The 22447-nt window shown below is 33.0% G+C and overlaps 1 protein-coding gene across 2 annotated transcripts in view; it reads right to left on the bottom strand.

Moving 5' to 3' along the window:
* LOC113229522 overlaps positions 1 to 22447 on the bottom strand; it is a 30652-nt gene that overhangs the window by 3539 nt on the left and 4666 nt on the right. The window contains exons 1-5 of one of the 2 annotated variants that reach the window (XM_026463149.1): positions 10680 to 10799; positions 10365 to 10606; positions 7624 to 7712; positions 2342 to 2547; positions 728 to 870 (exon numbers count right to left, since the gene is read on the bottom strand). In XM_026463149.1, coding sequence (XP_026318934.1) covers positions 728 to 870; positions 2342 to 2547; positions 7624 to 7712; positions 10365 to 10606; positions 10680 to 10729 — 730 coding nt within the window. In that variant the 5' untranslated portion in view covers positions 10730 to 10799. Of the gene's footprint in view, positions 1 to 727; positions 871 to 2341; positions 2548 to 7623; positions 7713 to 10364; positions 10607 to 10679; positions 10800 to 22447 lie in introns of those variants that run through there. The other variant, XM_026463148.1, reaches the window with a different exon arrangement.

Below are 22447 nucleotides of genomic sequence, written 5' to 3'. Positions count from 1 at the left end.
GACATGCAAAGCCGGCGAATAGCATTATGTTACCCTGTAGATTGCATTCTAGAATAGCGGCTTATCTCAAAAACTCCAAACTCAAAACTCGGTATCTTATTCCCATTGACCTTTAATGCTTATTCCCAATAAAATAATAAGTCAACAAATGAAATACGCATTTTGGTTTCGACCACTATTACTTGAAAAGTATCTATGTAATGAGTTTCTAGAAACACTTGTACCACCATTTGGCGCCATCTATGCAAAGATCCGTACACTGCTTTACAGTTAAATATGGGGATTTTTAATGCATGTAGGTGTTTATGGCATGAAACATTATTCTTAAAGCGCTTTTACAAATCACATCTACTAACTACATTGTACTAACGAAATTTGTTTTGTTTATCTGTTCTACTATGTACACTAAGCCCACGTACAAACCACTCGTTCTAATTAAGGAAGTTTATCAGTAAAAAATTACTTTATCAGTTACCAGTAAAATAACAAACTTCTGACTAAGTTCGCACAGTTACCATTAGTTTTAAAGGTGTTAGTAACTCTTGACAGCACAAGACACGCAGCGACTACAAGACCTATGAACACCTATTTCTGCATGTAAAGCAGACACGCAATTGAAGTTAAACTGGCATGACAGGAAGGTGGTACTTGGACACACTGAGTTTTCTAAAAGGCACTGTGGATCAAAGTTGTCACCAAAAACAATAGTCATATGAAAGTAACTGACCGTGTAACCTGGCCTCAATAGCGTCTTCCTCTGCGAGTGTTGAAGTGGAAGCGGCGAGATCCTTCTTGAAACCGAGAAGGGCCATGGTGAGCCAGGAGCGGTTGCTGCCGTCCCCGACTGGCTCGAACGGAGACGTGAAGTAGCTAAAAAAGATTGTTCATTGATTAAAATATCTTACTACGAACTTCTATTCGTTCGTATTTTAGTCAATCTCACTTTTGTCGTTTCTTTATCACCATATCTGATTTTGCGATAAAAACTTTTAACTGGTGAGGATGATGAAAAACAACTGTTAGACGATATCGAGTAACCCAGTACTATAGAACAGACTGTGAACTAAAATGGTGCAACGCTTATCATATCCATAAACTTTCTTATCACACGTCAGGTTAAAAGTAATATTGATACGATAAGGAAAAGTACTCCACCTACCGCGGCCATTTAAAATCATGCTATTCGTCCAATCTATAGGTGTGTTTTCACGTACTAACGAATGTACAACACAATGGAAATAATATATCAAAAGCTATATGAATGTATAAATACATATGAAGCAACAAGGACACATTGCAAACTGGTTCTGAATGTCAAGTAATGAATAACGATTCACCGTATTCGAGAAACCACAACTAATATTGGAATTATTATTGAACAAAACAGTACACTATTAGCCATTTAATTCGACGAGTTACGGTTATAATATACTATACAAACAGAATCTAGAAGCATAGTGGTGACTCTCTACAAAAGAGTAGAACTTAACGAAAAAAAAAATAAGGAAAAAAGTTATTTGAGACATTTCCATAAAAATTCATTTCATGTATTACGCAAGTCTTTTTCAATGTACTGTTAAAGTCGCTACCAACAGCGTAAAATATTCATATGAGTAATTTTAATTCTCGTTATAATCGCCAAAGGCGTTGTTCTATTCGCCATATTTGTACAGTGTGCTGAGACGTCCCGAGAAGAACTAAAATTGACACATGTCAATATTTAAATCTATCTCTAAAGGTTTCATCACTGTAAGGCTTTTCATGTTTATCAATTATCGTCTTGAATTGTAACAGTGATCGTAATCGCCTTTAAAAATAAAGGTCATAGAAATATTATTGAGTCATATAAATGGTTTAGGACGGCGTGATTAATTCCAAGGCCAACATTGAAATTTTTCCGTTCTTATATAGGGTATCGCTATCAATAAAACATGTTAATCAAATGTATTCATAGGAAACTTCCTATTGATAAATATGAATGTGATTATAGAACAACAAATAAGGCAAAAACAGTTGATGTTGACAGACTACGAATGTAAAAGTACCTTTGTAAACATTATACGGTAAATTTCCTTTCCATAATGCAATATAAGATTTATTATTTATTCCTTATTGACATGTCTCAATTTGCTACAATCAATTAATAATTAACAAAGGAAAACAAAAGTGAAACATAGAAATTGTTACACTGACAAGAGCAACGGTCTTAAATGGAAGACAATAATGTTCACATTATACATATGTACTGATTGTGACGTTAATCACGGTGCGTCATTTTGACAATTGAACAAATACTTTCCGTTTTATTTTTATTTTAGGTGGCAACAAATTTTTCACTTACCGGTTACCATTTTTTCGTCTCCGACTGGTTGGACTCGAGTGAGGGGATTGCAAGGGAGTGGTAGGCAAACTCTTGCTGCCTCGACGAGCCATCAAATTGTAATGCTGAGCTTCGGCACTGATACTTTCCGCGTCGTCTGCTGGGGCCGCCACTGTGTAACCACGGGATTGAGGAGTAACGCGGGTGGATATCATTTGATGTGCGACCTGGAAATATATAATACTATTAATGTTGTCCGACATCAATCAACAAAGTCACTGACTTTTTAAATAACCTACTAAAATTCATATTTATTTAACGTTGAGTTCTTAAGTTTTCGCGATTATTCCACTTTAGAATTCATGCTTTTTAAAAAAATAATCGCACATATCTGTATTTTCAAAAATAAACCAACGTTTCAGATTTCTCGACTCCGTGGTCAGCTGTGGCCAGAGGATCTGTAAAAGGTTTGAAATGTTGGTTCGTTTGAAAAAACACAAAAGTGCACGATTAGGATCCGAAAAAATAGTTTCCAGTCAAAAATACTTTTTATTAATAACATAAAGTTGTAATGAAATTCAATATATTTGTTTTTTAATTATTTGATTTACTTTAACGTTTATTATTTACTCAATTTTCAAGGCTGATGTCATTTTGGTTAATTTTAGAATATAATAGAAATAGAAAGAAAAGAATGATAGAAAATAACACGCGATAATATTAAGCGACCTTTTTTGCTCGCAGAACTTTTTTATTATTATACTAAGCGACGGTATGAACAAGTTGCAAAGATCTGTGGGACACGGCCTCTAAATGGCCATCATTATTTAACAAAACCAATAAACTAATAAATATTTACGTTATTTTTATTAAATAACATTACTATAGTTACTTACTTTATTTACTCTTTAATTGAAAAATTTATAAATATAAAAATGTGGGTTAATTAAACATAAAACCTTAATCTGATACAACAAAAAGTGTAATGACCAATTAGTACATGTAACACAGTTTAAAGAAATTTGTGTCACCTCAATTTTTATTAGAACGTATTCAATTTTTAATCGCTTCTTAAATTATCACTGTTAATTCCAACGTCACTACTACCAAACTAAAAACGTTTTGAATTGCCTTTGTTAGTATTATAATTTAACATATTACAGTGTTGTTGTGACCCAGCTGTATTCACTGACAACTCATTACTATTTATTTAAGTCCGCACTTTGCATTCGGTCGCGTTTTACGGAAACGAGCAAATAATATACCGTTCTCTCTTGACAGTAAGTAACAGAGTGGTTGCAAGAGCTAGGTTATGATGAGACTGAAAGGTTACTGACTGCTCCACTTTAGTTACACGTAGATATTTAATTTTTAAATAAATAAATTGAACACACACAGACATTCACCCAACCCACAATGGAAATAGAAAAAAAAACTAATCCTACTAACACTTGATTTCAACACTTTTCTTTTTCCTGTAAAATTAATTAAACTTGATTAATTGTTTCTCCCACGGTCACCGCATTGGAGAGTTGTTTTTTTTTCTCCTTACAAAGGTTACAAAGTGTTATAAAGTGATTTACATTAAATGCTAACCAAATTACTTAACTACTACTAAGTTAGTTACTTAAATAAGTATTAATAATACCTTTGTAAGAGACTGGAGCCCATGCTAAGAATAAACTTGTGTGACAGATGTCCAGGAAATTGTAGAGGGCAAAGTAATTTTGGTTCTCTAGCCCGTATCTATCTCGTCTATTAATGAGTTATATTCATGTGGACGACAAATCTGCCATCCGCTAACTATCGCGCGGCAAAAAGTGACAAATATTTTTTTGAGATATCATAAAAATCCCGTTTTCAGAATACTGTATTTGTTTAATGATATTTCAGCTTGCATCGTTAGGGTAAGTTCCAATAAGTCGAACACGTTAACAAATTTTCATTGTTTTTTGCTATTTAAAACGGTTATTTGATCATAATTGTCACTTAGCCCTGTTTTAGTTAGTGGACGGCAGAAATTATATATCATATAATTATATCAAACCACTACCGACACTAAACGAAACTCTCGCTTTCTCAAACTCAAACCTAATTTCACAAACTTTAACGGACATTTCCCAAAACTTTAGTTTTTGTTTAGAAACATTATAGATTTAAACGTGCGATAAATAAAAAAAATAAACATACCGACGATTTATAGGAGAATATTCGCTTATGACTTATCAGACTAGTGTTGAGTAATTAACTGTCCGAAAAATTTCTAATTAAGGAAAAATTCAAATGTTTTTCAAAAAAGAAATAAATATTACAGGAGAAAAACATTTGTACTTATTTTTTTTATGTGGATATTTTTCCATGACCCAACACTAGTTACGCCAGAAATGTCAGATACACAGCAAGAGAGTGACGATATTATTAAGAAACTCTTCAATCCTGTAAGTCATTTAAATTTTTACTTTATTTTTATTTATGTTTTTACTATGGTAACTTTTTAATTGATTAGTTAGACACGTTGGAAAAAAACAATTTTTTATTTTTTGGATCTAAATCGCGTATGTTTTTTTTTTTTTCAAACAAACCAACATTTCGGTGGCTTTACATCAGCTGAATTAGCCGCGACTATGGAACCATACACGATTTAGATAGTATTTTCATTTTCAAAGTGTAACAATCGTGAAAACCTAAGAACTCGATAGTTAGGTACAATTACGATATTCTGATGACAAACATGTATACATTATTGAAAATGAAAACATCCGATAATTCAAATATTGATGTCACTGTGTATTAATTAATATTTTATTAAAGTAGTGAACTTGAACTTGAACGAGAACATAAAAGTCAAATACTTAATACTTTACAACGAAATAATTACATAACAATGCTATCGTCAAATTCCGTAATAGTACAACATGTATAGTGTAATAAAATACAAACGTCGTTTTCATTGCAGTTGGAAGTAAAGTATATGAAATATAAAGTAGGTAAAACAAACAGGAATTAGTTATTGGACGACCTCGATGGCCCGATGGCGGTTTGCACTGTGGGCGCTGGAAGAGGACGTTCCGGGTTCTACTCTCGACAGGACCAATTTTGGAAATGAACTTTTTAAAATTATTTCTGGTCTGGCTGTTCTCGGTAGTGCCGCGGAATTATGTTGCTCTGGTGCTCATAGTTCAGAGAATTCCCAAATTTGAGATCAAGTAATTGATGTGGTTGATTGGCACATTATTATTACAATTAGTAATCAAATTATTTTTTACAATGCTTTGGAAGGCCAAAGCAAGAACTAGGAACTGACTGTATAAAGATGTCTTTAAATGGAACTACACCATTAACCTTGTATTACTTATCTATTATGGAATAATTTTTATCACTCCAATATTGTGAATCAAATCAGGTTGTTTATTTGCTGATGAAACAAAATAATAACATTTCAAATGGACAATTAAAAACTATAATCTTTATATTTTTAACCTATTGTAAGATAACCTTTCCGAAGGGGACCTGGACTTATCATAAAGTTTATATAACTTAATATAAATTTAAGAAAATAAAAGGATAGTATAATTTGAATTTAATGCACTGCTTTGTATCGTTACACGAGTATGTAAACAAATAGTCGTTACATTTCATGACTGGTCTTTGTAACATAATAATTATGTAACAAAATATCAAACATAGTATTTTTTTATAATACCAATTGATGGGACGAACAAGTGCGCCTGATAGTAAGCGACACGCCCACAAGCACACAATGTGTCACTTAGAGCTTTAAGTCGGAAAGGTCTTATGGACACTGCCACCGTGCCCGTCACCTTGAGACATAAGTTAACAAGTCCCATGTGCCTAAAATTTCACAAGCACCATTACCCTTCTAAACCGAAACGCAGTAATGCTCACATTACTGCTAGTCGGCAGAAATAAGTAAGGTGGCAGTACTTCCCTGGACGAACTCTTTTACAAGGAGCTCTACTGCTACTAAAAGTATCTGTGTTCCGGTTTTGAAGGGTAAGGGACTTGTCAATTTGTCTCAGGATGTCTAGCGCAGTGGCAGTGCCCCTCAGATATTTACGATTTAAAGCTCTGGTGGCACTGTAACTGTTAGTGACAGGCGTGTAACTACCGTCAGGCGCACGACTTGTTCATCCCGTCACTTGATATTATATAAAAACAAAAAGTAAAAACGAAATCGCGGTAGCAAATATACGCTACATGTATAGATATCTTAAAATATCAAAGTGTGTATATTTTAAATTTCGAAAAAGTGTTTTTTTTTTAATTAAACTAACGGATAACTCACGTTTTAAGTCGAATTTCTGTCAGGGCTTTGGCGCACAGTTTCCATGATTAATACAAATGACTAACCTAACCTCCGGTTAAAAAAACCGACCTCAAAAGTCATTCATCCCCTAGTTTGCCACCCTTAGAGGTGGAATAAAAGAATCGTCAAAATTGGTTGACAAATGGCGGAGTTATCACGTATACATACACACACAAAAAAACATACAGACGAATTGAGAACCTCCTCCTTTAAAGTCGGTTAAAAACCACGAACTTATTCGTAACATATCGAGCAAAAAATCGACTTAAATACGTGAATGATGCGTTAGTTTACTAAGTCAGTATCAACGCCGTTCCTGTTAGTGTCATTGTCATTCGTGCTATGAAAATAACTGGCAGGTTTTTCCAAAAATAAATATCTTGCTCCTGCCTAACCGTTGGCGTCCTCGATCAGGATTAACCGGCAACATACATCGAAACTGTACTGGCTCAAATCTTGTGGCCGCCATGAAGAAAATATTATAATAATAACACCTTTTTGTAATTTATTTTTAAACTCAATTGCTCATTCTGCCTTCTGAATAAATATTATTATGACTTGAATGATTGCGGAAAAAATTAAAATGCTGTGTTTAACACAGCATACGACACTGCCCAGTTTTTACCTGGTATTCCAGAAGCTTCTACAGGAATGCATTATTTAACCGCTTTGGCACTTAATATCACACAGAATGTACACTCTTAGGTTCAACTAACGAATAATTCGCCTATAAATTATTAAAAGTAACAAACACACATTGGCTACCGCTCGCGAGAAAATACAAGTGTGTACTGCAGATAAAGAAAGATTGACTGTTACAATTGTACAGTAAACAGCACATAATTTAGTTTAACTATACACTTTTAACACCGTTAACTACGGGAATTCAAACTAGCTAATCACATGGTTTTTGAATTTAGAATTTCTAGCACACGAGGTAAAAAAATGTACCGACGAAAATGTTTAACCAACTGACCTTAACGACAGAAGTGCCGCATGCCGCACCCTCGCCTTTGAATCCGTCGTCGGTACCCGCAGATTTAGACTTCGATGTTACGGAACTTGCTGTAATAAAACATTACACCACCATCAAATATATAAGTAACAAAGTTAGAAAAATCAATATCACTTGCGATGAAAGCAACAGAAACAACAACCGTGGGAACGACAAAAACCAAAGTAAAAGTCTAAGTTTTGAATGCTATAGAAACTATACCTATCGTTCGACTTACTCACGACCGCCTCGCTTCGTAAGTGTGAAGGCTACATTTGCAAAACTACACAATAGGTCAAATTCTTCTTTAATAATAAAAATAATTCTTCTATTATGCGGGAAACATACAGAGTGCGGGTGCGTACGTCCGACCCGCACCCGCTTTCTGTGTGTTTCACACTTTAATCGACATAGTAAAAGTCGCGAGGAAAATATGGACCAGGGCGCCTACCACAACCTCTTATAACAATGTTACTTTAACATTACATTGACTTTTCGCACCATAACGGGCTTAAAGTAAGCTTATTGTAATGTTAAAACTATTATGTTTTATGGGCAGCTTTGTGACTATTCAGTCACTATGACGTGAGTTTAACATCAAAGTAATATTGTTCTTATGTCAGATTTAGCAATCTTATAATAGTTATACGGATGCAATGGAAACAATATTATTTTCAGTTTTATTGTCCTAATATTGATTTGTAAAGATTAAAAGTTAAGTTGAACTTATTTATTTACATATATCTCTTCAATATTTTGTATTTAATAGCACATAGGAAATAATTTCTCAGTAAATTAAAATACGCGATGTTTATTTCGTAAAATTATGACAGCTATATGCTTCTTGGCGAAACTAACCGTTGACACTAGACTACAGTTCCGAACTCGCAACGTGACTATCAAGACTCAGCTTGTTTTATTTATTTTTCTTCATGAAAATGCAGAATAATTATTGAAAAAAAACGTAATTTTAATCGATTTTATTATTACATACTTTTCTTTTTTTAACAGTCAAAATTCTCTGAATGTAAATAACATTAAGTACTTAAACATTATACTACGATAACACGATTCGGAACATCAAAAAAGAAAAAGATGGCATTATATAGTTCACATAGCGTTACCCCTTTCCTATTTTTAGTAAGGAATAGACAATATTGGAAAATCATTAGTTCTTTCAATCACTATCACTTTTGCAATAGTACAATTACTTGGTTGACAGGTTCGTCATGCTTACATTATATATATACTTGAAGCTTACATTGAAATAAGATTGTTTTTGGAAAAGTTATGGTAGGCCCCCAGTGGCGCACAGGACCGGAATGTCGGGCAGGAGCGAAAGAAGCCCTATACCCAACAGTTGGTAACACAGGGCTAAAATTGATGATGATATTATTCAATGCTATAGCAATCAATAGTTACAGTTTAAAAAAGTGGTAGATTAAACAGTAGCTGAGTGTACCGCAAAAAAGCCGTACGGTAACGCTCAAATCATCATCATCATATCTGCCGTCTTTATCATAAACAACGTAATCGACGTTTTGAGCTAAATTGTGTTATTAACATATCTGGAAACAGCGACACGAGATCTGCATCACCTATAAACGGGGATTTTTTATATTTTATTTAGTTTCAGTTTTATTGCTTGCAAAATCAACGAAATGGACATCTTCAAAGAAAAAAAATTTTGGTGCTAAAATAGACATGCGTTGTTTATAACAAGGCGTTTGTTTGTTTATAACATTATAAAATATTAAACAATCCCATCCGATAAAAAGGGTTAATCGTTATGATGTCTTTGATATAATGGATAAATACGATAACAATATTTTTAGTATAGTCGCTGTGTTGATACCATATAACTATACAAAAAATTTATTTATTTAATTGGCAAACCGACAGAATTACATATAATGCTTATACTAGAGGTTACATTCTGCATTGTTCTTATATGTATTCCGGTTACAGCTCAATACTCAACCAAATGCTGACTTAGAAAGTTATAAAAACTATAAATATTTATAATTTTTTAACATAATAATTGAAATACATTTACGAAAATGAAATTAAATTTAAATAAATAATAAAATTAAAAATGACATATACTAGTAGTTATTATAATATAAATATTCAAAACTTCCCGTAAACGTGGGAATTTCAATTACTAATACGATGTATGCATTGCGTGCATTTGTTTGTTGTTATTACAATCTTCGATACTGTTGCACAAAATTGTCATTGTATTCTGTGTAATCATAAAGTTACTTCGCTAACGCTATGGGCTTGACTGTTTGTAAACAATACATTACTTCATAATACATACGTCACTATTCTGTATTTAGTTCTAATTCTCTCTCTCTCTCTCTAAATCTACTTGCACTGGGAACTCCCAAGTTCTTAGAAGTTATGTAATATATTAATTATTTCTAATTTTCCTTATAAGATTTTATTGGAATGCTACTTAGAGGAGTATTGATGTCATTGTTTGATGTTATGAAATTTTAGAATACTTCAAGGACGTAACAATACCATCTTTGTATATTAAAGTAAAAGATAAGAATAAAGATTATGTATTTAAAAAATATATGTATATTAATATTTAAACAGAAACTCTCTAAAGATATAAGATTGAGATTAAAAATAGAACTTGGCTTAAAAATCTTGGCACCCAAGTCAGGAGCTTCGGTGAAAAAGTTTATGCAAAGATCTGAACCGATACGTACCTGCCGTATTAATATTAGAAATCCCATGAAGCACGTCTTGGCAAGGCTTGGTGTGTTTCGACCAGTCCTTTTCTTTTACGTTGAATTGTGCAGCGGCAAGCAAATTCTTGGAGTCTGGTAGAATCCTAGGTATATCTTGCTCCACTTTCGTATTGTCAAATAAATTTTCTGGCTTTGGATAGCGGATGTAGAAGAATGAGTCTTCTGGTGCTGGAGGCGAACTGGCAAACGGTTCAAACTCTCTGCAAAAAAAAATAGTTCGATGACAAATTTTCTTCACAAAAGTTAACAAGAGACGTTATGTAAAACACTCACGAAACCAATAAAGCGTTAACTTGCGTCATCAAATTCCCTTTCCGAAACATTTTTATGTTTTAAACAAACAATAGTAAATCACAAAGCCACGGATTATCTGCGGTGATTTATTTATAACGCACTCGAGAAATGGCAGCACGAATTTCAGATTCTTTACAAAAGATGGCGCTTGTTACACACTGTAACGCGTACTGAAACCTATTGAGCTGCACTTTTCTTTTTTATACAGAACATGTAACTATATTTTGTATAACAGTTTGTTTAAGTATAATCTTATCGCGATAACATTACAGAATGAACGAAAACACAGTTGAAAAACAACTCACACCACATTATAACGTCACGATTATTCGGCCAATGAGCGAGTGCCGTTGACGCACTCCCCCGGTTTCAAACCACATGACTGAATGTCTAGAGGTCAAAGACAGAAGCTCGGAATAGCGACGTAGAGAATTCATTACAAACGCAATTTAGCACATTATGAGAATACTGTTAAAAAAATTACGCTGTCAAAATTAGATTGTTATGTCATGTGGATTGGCAGAATCCGGGTAAACAATTGCCGGCATTAAAACTTTAGAATTCGATGCAACTGTTCTAACATACCACTCTATGAACCCTAACCTTAAAGAAAATACAGTATGCAATGGGAACACACACACTTATCGCACATACATTTGGGACAAACACATTTTGATTTGCCATCTATATGCAAAAAAGAATGTGTGACTTTACAATTAATCAAACCACAATTAATTTTACAAATAACAAATGCATTATTAAAGCTATGGATATACATAAAGTACGATAGGAAAAAATATTGAGCAAAAACTTGAGAATTGTTAATAGATGATGCCTAGAAAGGAAATAGTAAAAAGAAGTGGAATGAAACTTTACTGTTTATTTCATGTGTAAAACACCGGAAGCATTAAATTTACCTAATCTATTACAAGTCAACCTATTCTTTCACAAAATTCCCGTCAATTGTAAACATAAAATATTTAATTTCTGATAAAAAATTTTCACGACACAAGAGCAATAAAGTAAATGGCGAAATGAATAAAAGCTGGTGAAAAACAAATCTTCTTGTTTGTAAAATAAACATCAGCAGAATCAATGTTATGAAAGATAAGAATGGAAAATTATGTGATTATCCTTGGATTATTAAACATTTAGATTAATCATACACGCCGTTACATTTTTTAAGCACGCATTTGGTATACACGCTACGCATAAGATTTGGTGTATTCAAATACAACATCGGAAATCAACATGGACGTCTATCTCATAAAATGCAATTTGCCTTGAAAACAACACACTTAAAACTTTCAAAGTACATAATGTACCTTTACTGCAATGCGGTACATCTTTTACTGAGCTCTAATCTAAATCTAAGTCAATGTGAAAAGTCACAATACACATGCAACAATAATTATAAATAAAATAATAAATTCGTCAACGTTGCTGGGCTTCACTTATTTAGTAGATTTACACAATAAGTATATAAATTGTAATGTTTGTCATAACAAATTTACTTAAATACAATGATGACATATTTTTCTAACCGTATCATCTATAATTTTGTTCAAATAAAGTCATACTACATAGGTCCTTTTTTGTAGTATTTTTTTCTAGCAGTTTTCAGAGTTTATATTGGTGTGAAATGTAGTAATCAAATAAGATTACGTTATTACAAAATTAATAAGTGATTTCTTCAAGTCTCAAATCCAAAAGACTTGCCATGGACTCTCCACAAGACTAGATTTCTTCTCCACTGAGCCTTGCTTTGATCAAATATCTACCTACAACTGAGGTGTCATCAGCATACCCGAAGGTACCTGGAATTTTCTAGCACTTATTATTATTATAATCATTCATTTTTACGGTTTATTTTGGTAAATAGTGTAGTAAGCAACTAAGGTTACGTCATTACAAGTTAATAAGCGATTTCGCTAATAGCCGATGTCATTAGTACTCATTACCTTAAGTGCTGAACTGATAACGACTAAGTGATTGTCCATCATTATTTATTTAGTACTAATAATACTAGTAGTTACTCTACTGCACTACATTTTCGCGGTTTGCATTGTGTAAAATGTAATAAGCAATTAGATTACGTCATTACAAAAACAAGTGATTTCCCTAATATCCTATGTCATTATCCCAAGCATCCCGAATGATAACAATCTGGTGTTTGCATTTTTTTTTCAAGCACTGATTGTTAGGGTGACAATTTTCAGGGGTTTTTACTATTAATATTAGTGTTATAAGCAATTAATATTACATCATTACAAGTACAATTAGTGATTTCGCTGATATCCTGTGTCATTACCCCAAGTGTCGAGCTGATAATGATTTGGGACAAACAAGTCATAAAAAAACCTGTTGACAAGGGTCACAAGTAAATGCCTATACTTACTGAAAAATATTTACCTACAAAAAATAATCTAAAGGCGTGTCATTGAGCACATATCTATGTTAAAGTTGACAGGCAATAATTTCGTATAAACAATGTATTAAAGTTCCGAACGTACTGGTGATAGTACTGATGAGTACAAACAGTTTTAGAAAAAATTGCTCGTCACCTTCGGGTTTTACAAAGGAATACACAATTGTTTTTTTTAACAACCTATATTTAACAAATAACACGCGATAAAAAGTTCGATATGTCAAAAAAATTAGAAATTCTTAAGAATCTCAAGTTGTTTTTATGACAAACATGAAAAGAATTTCAAGTGGTTCACCAACATCGGATAGACATACTTTCCATAACCTCAAAATCTATAAATTTCCACCAGATGGAAACATACTTCTTACATGTAATGATTCATATAAAACACCTGAGTACCTGATACCAAAAATCATGACGACCTCGCTTATCAGTGTGACTTGAAATCAAGACAAACAACTCAGTCATTTTCGCAGTGATAAACAAAAAGTGGTTATTATTAAATTTCAATACTTTTGCGATGGAAATAAAAACTTATAAAAGACATTGGAAATGAAATCGGATCTAAATCTTTATAGGTTTCAGCCGCGACCATGAGACCTGTAAAGAGCCCGAAGCGTTGATTTGTTTGAAAAAGCAAATATGAGCGATTAAGATCCGAAAAAATACTTTCATTGCCAATGTGTGGCAATCGCAAAAAAACCTATGAACTTTATAAAAGACAATTAATACAAATTATAATTATCATCTAGAAAAAAACATCAGGATATTGACCTGGTCTGAACATACCTAATCTAAATAACAAAAACATGTATCAAATTATATTCGAAAACGTTATTTTTTTAGTACTTTTATTCGTTTCTGTCCTCCACGTACTACATTGACTCATTCAGGGCACGAGGACGTGCTCTAAAACCATTACGTATTATTTTGTTCTTTTGTCGTTTTTTATTTACCCCCTGAAGCTTTTCCATGGCATTACATGTATATCATAAAGTGTGTTTACTTTAGTAGAAAAGTTAACAAAGCACTTCAGAATTGTTCAGTTCTAATCTAAGTTACAATGGCTTATAAGAAAGTAAATAGTTCTGTGAAAATGTTGTGAAACAATGGTAAAATCTTCACGTCAATGTCCTGTCTCACACATCTGCATCAAGAGACTTAATCTTTATTATTAAACAATATTACATCATCGTATTACCTTAGAAGTCCGCTGCTATGTAACACATACATATAGACGATTTTGCATAATATTTATATTACAAATACAAGAACATTCCCTGTTAATTTGTCAGCACTGGTATTACTGTCTTTGTTGTGATCCTGTGTATCCTCCACACCAATGACTCATTCAGGGCATGAGCTTGAGCACGTGCGCTAAAACTATTATATATTGTGTTCTTTTGTTCTGTTTTTTTATTTAAAACCTGAAGCTTTTCCGTGGCATTAGAAGATGTTTATCAAAAAGTGTGTTTAGTTTAGTAGAAAAGTTAACAAAGAGTTTCAGTGAATTATTTGTTCCAATCAAAATGAAAAAAAAAAGAAGTGTCAAACACTAACACATTAGTATCAATTCAGAATATATAAATAGAATCAGTATTATGTCCGAACGCATAAAGAATAAACATATTTTTGCCCGACAACTCGTGTTAACTCTGTCACAACGTCACCAAATATTGATTGATCTATGTGACGTCACGCGACCTTCGATGTCGTCTGCCTTTATTATATCTAGCTTTTACAGTGGTTTTAAATAGATGTTATAAATATGCAAAGTTTGTATCTTATAAAATCAGATTTTTTCCTTCTTATTTGATGTCAATTTGTTTGTGTTTATAGAGACAGATTTTACCGAGAAACGACCTTCCAATTCTGTAATGCTCTTAGCTGCTACATACTTTCCTATCTAATAAAAAGCACCTGTGTAGATGCATCTCTATCTTACAAGTCAACATTTGCATACAATTGATCACGTGATATAAATCCTTACATAATTAGTTAACCAACTAAATTCGTCTTCAATCGATAACAATATTATGTTATTATTTTTATACACATTATACGTGCATGTAGGCGGCTATGCTTGCAGTATGGTGTATTATCACACTTGAATCATATGGAACATTAAAGTTAATTCTTGCAAACACGAACCAACCAATTAAATCTGATATTTTCCATTGCATACACAGAGATGAGAATATAGAACCATAGTGTGCACAAATCATTTTGATTACTCTTTCCAGGGGGCCTACCACAACCTCGTAAAACAATATTATTTTAACCTTACATTGACTTTTCGTACCATAACGCGCTTAAAGTATGCTTATTGTAATGTTAAAACTATGATGTTTTATTGGCAGTTTTGTGACTATTCATTTACTCAGTTCGTACTATGACGCGACTTTAACATTAAAGTAATATTGCTCTTATGTCAAATTTAGCAATCTTAAAACGGATGCAATGGAAACAATATTATTTTCAGATTTGTAATGATTAAAAGTTAAGTTGAACTTAGTTATTTACATATATCTCTTCGATGTTTTGTTTTTTTTTATTATTTATTAGCACATACTAAATCATTTTTCGTTAAACAAAAATACACGATGTTTATTTTGTAAAATTATAACAGCGCCATCTATATGCTCCTTGGCGAAACTAACAGTTAACACTAGACTATAGTTCCGAACTCGCTGACGTTTTATTTATTTTTCTTCATGAAAATGAGGAATAATTGTTGAAAACAACGTATTTTTAATAGATTTTATTATTACATGCTTTTCTTAACAGTTAAAATTCTCTGAATGTAAATAACATTAAGTACTTAAACATTATACTACGATAAGACGTTTCAGAACATCAAAAATTAAGAGATGGCATTATATAGTTCATATAGCGTTATTTCTTTCCTATTTTTAGGGTTGTATTCCAGAACTGTACTCAATGCTCAAGTCAGGATTTGAGCAGACTTGAGTATGTTTTCAAGCACTGGAAATACGACCTTAATGGCAAGGACTTGAGTATGATTTTCAGTGCTCACTGCAATACTCAAGTCCTGACTTGAGTAGTGAGTAGAGTTCTGGAATACGACTCTTAGTAAGGAATAGACAATATTGGGAAATTATTCGTTCTTTCAATCACTTTTGCAGCAATATATTACTTGGTTGACAGGTTCGTCATGGTACGTATATGAGTAATATTACAATAAGCTTACTTGAAGCTTACATTGAAATAAGATTGGTTTTTGGAAAGGTTATGGTAGGCCCCCAGGTCACGTTAGGTACATTCTAGATGTTCAAACGGATCGCTCTACTGACTCCTACTAAGCGACTGGGTTATGTGTAGGGCTTTTTGATAATTATGATGATAATTATCAATACATGTATATACACACATCAAAAAAAGTTTGCGATCAGTTTGAAAACTTAACATATTTTTAATATGTGGAAATATTATTAAGAAATATGTAATAAATAGTTTTTTTGTTAAAAGTACAACATTAAATAAATAATTAAAATTAAAAACAAATAATAGTATCACTAAAGAGGTTTTTGAAATATTTTTAGAAATTAAAAAATATTTCAAGTTTTAAAAGTGATCGCAAACTTTTTTTGATGTGTGTATGTAATTAAACTAATATTTACAAAAATATTTGGAACAACGCGACGCTGCCGCTAGCAACGTCGTGCCATGTGTTTGTATCCCAGATATATCCCAACGTGTCAAATATCACTTCAAAAAAGTCACAAACCAAATCGTCTTCCCCAAGATTTTTCTTAGTGTTTGTTTAGTTTTCTCACTGTTTGTGAATTTTAGTCAAAAATTAAAACACAAAACTAAATCAGCAGGGATAATTTCCGAATATATATGTATATATCGGACAGTTATCAAATAATTACCATTATAATTATCAACATATTTATTAGAAAATAAATATGTTGATAATTTGGACCTTGGTTATGTGCTATTCACTATCAACCTATTAACTAGCTACAGTAAAGCAATAACTTGAACTAAACAAAAGAACCAATAACGGCTCATAAGACAGATCATTCAATATACGTATACAATGCAAAGTATGTACCAACATCGTAGTTTTTTATTAGCACAGTTGCTATACCAGATCGACCTTTAAAAAGTCAGTAGTCTCCCTTATACAAACAGATGCAAGGACCTTATGATATCTCCTTTATCTCAAAGGCCACTTGAGTTCCTTCACTATAAATTTTACAAGGCAACACAATAACCTTGATGTATGTGTAACTGACAATGTTTTTCAATGTATTGAAATGATATTAAAGGTATGAGAGAAAACTGAGCATTTTTCTGCTTTGTATGTATATGTATTTGTATATGTAATTTTTATTAATTCCAATAAAATTGTCTCCTGATTTCGGCGGCGAGCGACTACTATCTCTTTTGACTTGCGCTTCGCTCAAAACGTCGAGGAGATAATTCCAGAATATTCGCGAAATCACTAGACTAAAACTCACATTTAGGACTATTAAAGAAGTAACAATTTTACTAAAATATTGGCTTTTTTGTAATAAGTGAGGGTTTTATCATAATTGAAACAAAATTACAAAGCAAGAAAATATATAAAGCACGCAAATTTAATTAAGCCTACAAGTGGAACTTCCCCGGTGTATAACTTAATATAGGTAGGTCAGTTTCGAAGCAAACTACTGTAACCTCTACCATGAACGTTTACGGTGTTGGTAGTTGGTAGCGACCGCGTGCTTTTTTGTATGATAAATTGTCTGACGCTTCGAGCGGTCACACAAAAAATTAAATTTTCTAAATAAAGAGAGTTGCAAAAAATATTAGGTTACCATTCGGTATTCGGCCCATTTGGTCTATTGTTTGCTATTCGGCTAAATAGTGAAACAATATACAAAAACAATGGGGATCATCTCAGTACAGGGTGCAAAAAAACCGACCTCAAATGTCGTTCATCCCCTAGTTTGCCACCCTGAGAAGTGGAATATTTTCTCAAACATAAATGGGGCCATTACCGAGGTACATACCCTCATTCCAACAAAAAAGTCATCAAAATCGGTTCACAAATTATCGGAGTTATCGCGTAACAAACATATAAAAAAAAATCAATAGTATTGAGAACGTCCTCCTTTTTTTGAAGTTAAAAATAAGGAAAAACAGTCAATTATCAAGTAACTTTTATTCATGCTGCACATACCTACATTGTAAATTCCAGAAAGCGTTAACAAAATCTAGTCAAGAATTAACACGATTGGCGAAGTACATATAATGACAACGGGCCAACCAGAGCGTGAGGTGCGCGATCTTTGCAATAATGCGGTCTGGCCGAATATTCTGTATTCCGCCTAATGCCGATTATAAGAATCGTTGTACCACTATCATAAACATTTTACGCGGCAACTTAAGACTATCGACATTATAAACTCACGGTAAACATACAGATTACTAATAGATAAAACGTTCTCTAGTCCCATGAAACCTTGGTTAACCTAACGGTGTATTGCAACATTTGTTTTACTTGCGTGTCGTACTGTCGCCTTGCCTAGTGCAATATTATTTTTTCTACTACTGTACTTTACACTGTCAATTATAATTTCATAAACCATATCACAAAGGCGCTCTTTTTAGTTTTGAACCAAAATTCTGTCGTTTATGGTATTCGCTACTGAACTGAATTTTTTTTTAAAAATCTGAAAATAGGACGTCGTATTTTTGCTAGTTAAGAGTCTCCTTAAATGCGTCAGTGTTTCTGATTAGAATAACGTCACTGTATTTGTGAAATTATTAATATTCTAATTATTGTATTAAGTTATATCTCAAAATGTACAACGGTACAAAGGCTGACCATTTGGACAAAAATTATTCTTTAAATACAATATAAATATCAAACATGATGCTACTCAAAACGCTCTACTGCCTCCTGATTGGTTAAAAATATAAGCGGTACTTGGCCAATCAAAATCAAAATCACGGACACTTCTATTCTATTTCTTTGGTTTTTTTTTGTTATGTAGCGTTTGTTGTCTTGAATTGTTAACAAAATATACACTAAATTTTGGCTGCGTTTCATTATATTAATTTACCCGTAAAAAAAGTATTGTATGCAATCATTACATAATTAGGTCTTAAAAGCTCGTACCTATTACTCAGGTCCCTTAAGGACCCTCATTATGCAATGATTGCATAAAGTACTATTCGTGTTTTGACCCTTGTTACAAGTCATAAATTTCATAAATATTCACTATATCAGAAACTGTAAATCAGGATTGTTGTTTTTCGTTTATTACAATAAACGATAAAATATTATATTTCAAATAGAATAGATAGATTTGTTAGAATAAACGAGCAATTCCCAACAAAGAATTACGAACGAATTCATCATTGGCAACATAATAGCTATGCAAAGGTTTATAAACTTCGAAGTGATAATACAGCACTGTATAATACGTCATTGTATATTCAAAATATTATTATTTTGAGGACTTATCTTAGTGATAATAATCTATGTACGCGTACCTATTACCGATGTTATGATGTTGTTGAACAGCCTACGTCGCGAGCAAAATACCCATGTTTACTTTTGCTAACTCCTTATTTACTAAAAACATGACACAAATGTTGCGTGTTGTAAAGAACATGTTGGTAAAATAGATAAAAGATAAGAAAAAACTGCTACATAGGGCTACTATAAGTTTCCGGAACTGGCCACTTCCATAAACAACATTTAAAAAGTAATTACAGCATTTGAAAATTGAACTCTTTGGCTGTAGAATACAGTTTGTTTCTTCTGACTGTCACGTGTTTTTACATTGTGGCGTCATTTTAGAAATTGGTTGCCTACATCACAATGGATTTTACTCGTGAACATTTTCGTAGTATGATTTTCTACCAATTTAAGTGTAATTTAACAGCTCAGCTTCAAACTGCCTTTGGCAATGAAGTATCATGCAAGACGACTATTTATAGCTGGTTTGCAGAATTCAAACGTGGTCGTGTGAATCTCAGTGACGAATTTCGTGATGGTCGCCCGTCCACTGCTGTGAACAGCAAAAACATCGATACTGTGCGCCGTATGATCAAAACCATATCAAAACAGACAAGCATGTAACACACCATGAGATTCAGGTATCTTTATGCATAGGCATTTGTCAAATACAATCAATACTACACAAACATTTGGGTGTGAAAAAGCTGTGCTCTCGATGGATCCCACACAATTTGACTGAGGCTCAAAAAACGGATCGCGTCACTTGATGCAATGCCATGCTTACCTGATTCAACGAAGGGACGTCAAATTTGGTATGGGACATAGTAACAGGTGACGAAACATGGATTTATAGTTACGATCCCAAAACAAAGCAGCAATCGAGCGTATGGGTCTTTCGAGATGAGCCTACTCCAACCAAAGTGGCGCGCGTGTAGTTCCTCTAAGCGGATGATTGCTTCTTTTTTTTTTAATAAAACTGGACACGTGGCTAATGTTGCTTTGAAGAATCATTGTACCGTGAATAGTGATTGGTACACGACCATTTGTTTGCCCGAAGTTATTGACAAACTCCGTAAAAATAACCGTAAACGCCGTTGCACCACGATAATGCCAGTTCTCCCACGGCCAGACAGACAAATTAATTTTTGAAGGTGAGCAACGTTGACCTTATGGGCTATCCCGCTTACAGTCCCGACCTGGCACCTTGTGAATTTTATTTATTTCCAAAAATTAAGAACCAATTACGCGGTCAACGACTTTCATCACCTGAACAGGCTGTCGAAGAGTATGAAAAATATGTTTCAGAGATTGTCACGGAGGAGTGGATAAATGTTTTCAAAATTCGTTCATTCGTATGAAAAAGTGCATTAACGCTAACGCAGAATATTCTGAGAAACAATAAATTCATTTAAGACCATTTACAGTATTTTTTTGTTATCCATTCCGGAAACTTATAGTGCGCCTCACGTATATATTTGTAATGGTTCTTTCTCAAGTAAGGAAAACTAAATGCTTTCATTACGATTTCATAAATAAACTTGATTGATGGTCAAATCGTCTCTTGACGACGCAACTTACCCACATTTTCGGCGATAGTTAATAATTGGAAATGAAACTAATTTTTCGGATCTAAATCGCTTATATTTGTTTTTTCAAATAAACCAACATTTCGGGTCATTCACAGGTGCCATGATCATAGCTGACTCTGACCATGGGACCTGTGAAGGGCTCGAAACTTTATTTTATTTGATTTATTTGAAAATACAAATATACGCGATTTATATCCGAAAAAATAATTTCATTTCCAATGTGTTACAGTCGCGAAAACTTAAGAATTCGATAATAAATTAATTACATCACAACATAAATGAAATTCGAATTCACGAAAACTTTTATTAAATTTTTTTTAGAATTTAAAAAGGGTGTATTTTTTTCATCTAAACAAAGTCCAACAAAACTGTATAATAACTAATAACTTATTCCGTGAAATTTTAAAATTTTCATGCTAAAGGAGACAAATAATGAAAGCAGAACAGTTGAAAATCGTTGGTAAACAGAACATTAACAGGCGCTCTGAAATGAAGAGTTATAAAAAACTACAAAATTTGCATTTTCCCATCTCTGACTCGTATGAAAAGATTAATAAAATAATAAATAATTATAACTATTTATTTAAAAAATCCGATCTCAAAAGTTAATGGAATTTCATCAATTTGCAAAGTTTTATTGAAATCGGTTAACGGAAAGTGCGCGAAACCGGATTCATCCCTTAGTTTGCCACCCTTAGATGTGGAATATTTTCTTCAAATTTAAATGATACTAATACTGAGGTACCCTCTTTCCAACAAAAAAAAAAGAATCATCAAAATCGGTTCACAAATGTCGGAATAATAAAAAATAAATACAGTCGAACTGAAGTCGGTTAAAAATTAAAGACGTTTTGTCGACTTTTGCATGTATTACTGTTTCTATGTCTACATACACAGCATAATATTTTGAAGGTGTACATTTAGTGTTTAGTATCGCACGCATAGTATTGAATACACTGATTACCTACTTCAAAGTGTCACTAGTGAACACATGTATAGATTGTAATTCACAGTAAGTGGTTCTATTGTTGTACGACACGGGTTTTAATTGTTAATAGCTCACGCCGCGGTAGTTTTCCATAATTGCGCGACACCGAGAGCAATATTTCGCTGGCAATCTGCAACTGTAACTTAGCAAGACCAATGAGAACGTGCTTTAGCTATTAACTTGTAAGAAGTACTACAACAATACGACATATGACGTAATTGAGATCACCGAATTTGTTGGAGAATGAATAGGCAAAGT

The sequence above is a fragment of the Hyposmocoma kahamanoa genome, unplaced genomic scaffold (genome assembly GCF_003589595.1).
Source record: "Hyposmocoma kahamanoa isolate Upper Pololo Valley unplaced genomic scaffold, ASM358959v1 62, whole genome shotgun sequence".
In the NCBI taxonomy this organism is placed as follows: Eukaryota; Metazoa; Arthropoda; class Insecta; order Lepidoptera; family Cosmopterigidae; genus Hyposmocoma; species Hyposmocoma kahamanoa.
This window is presented reverse-complemented; position numbering and strand designations above follow the sequence as displayed.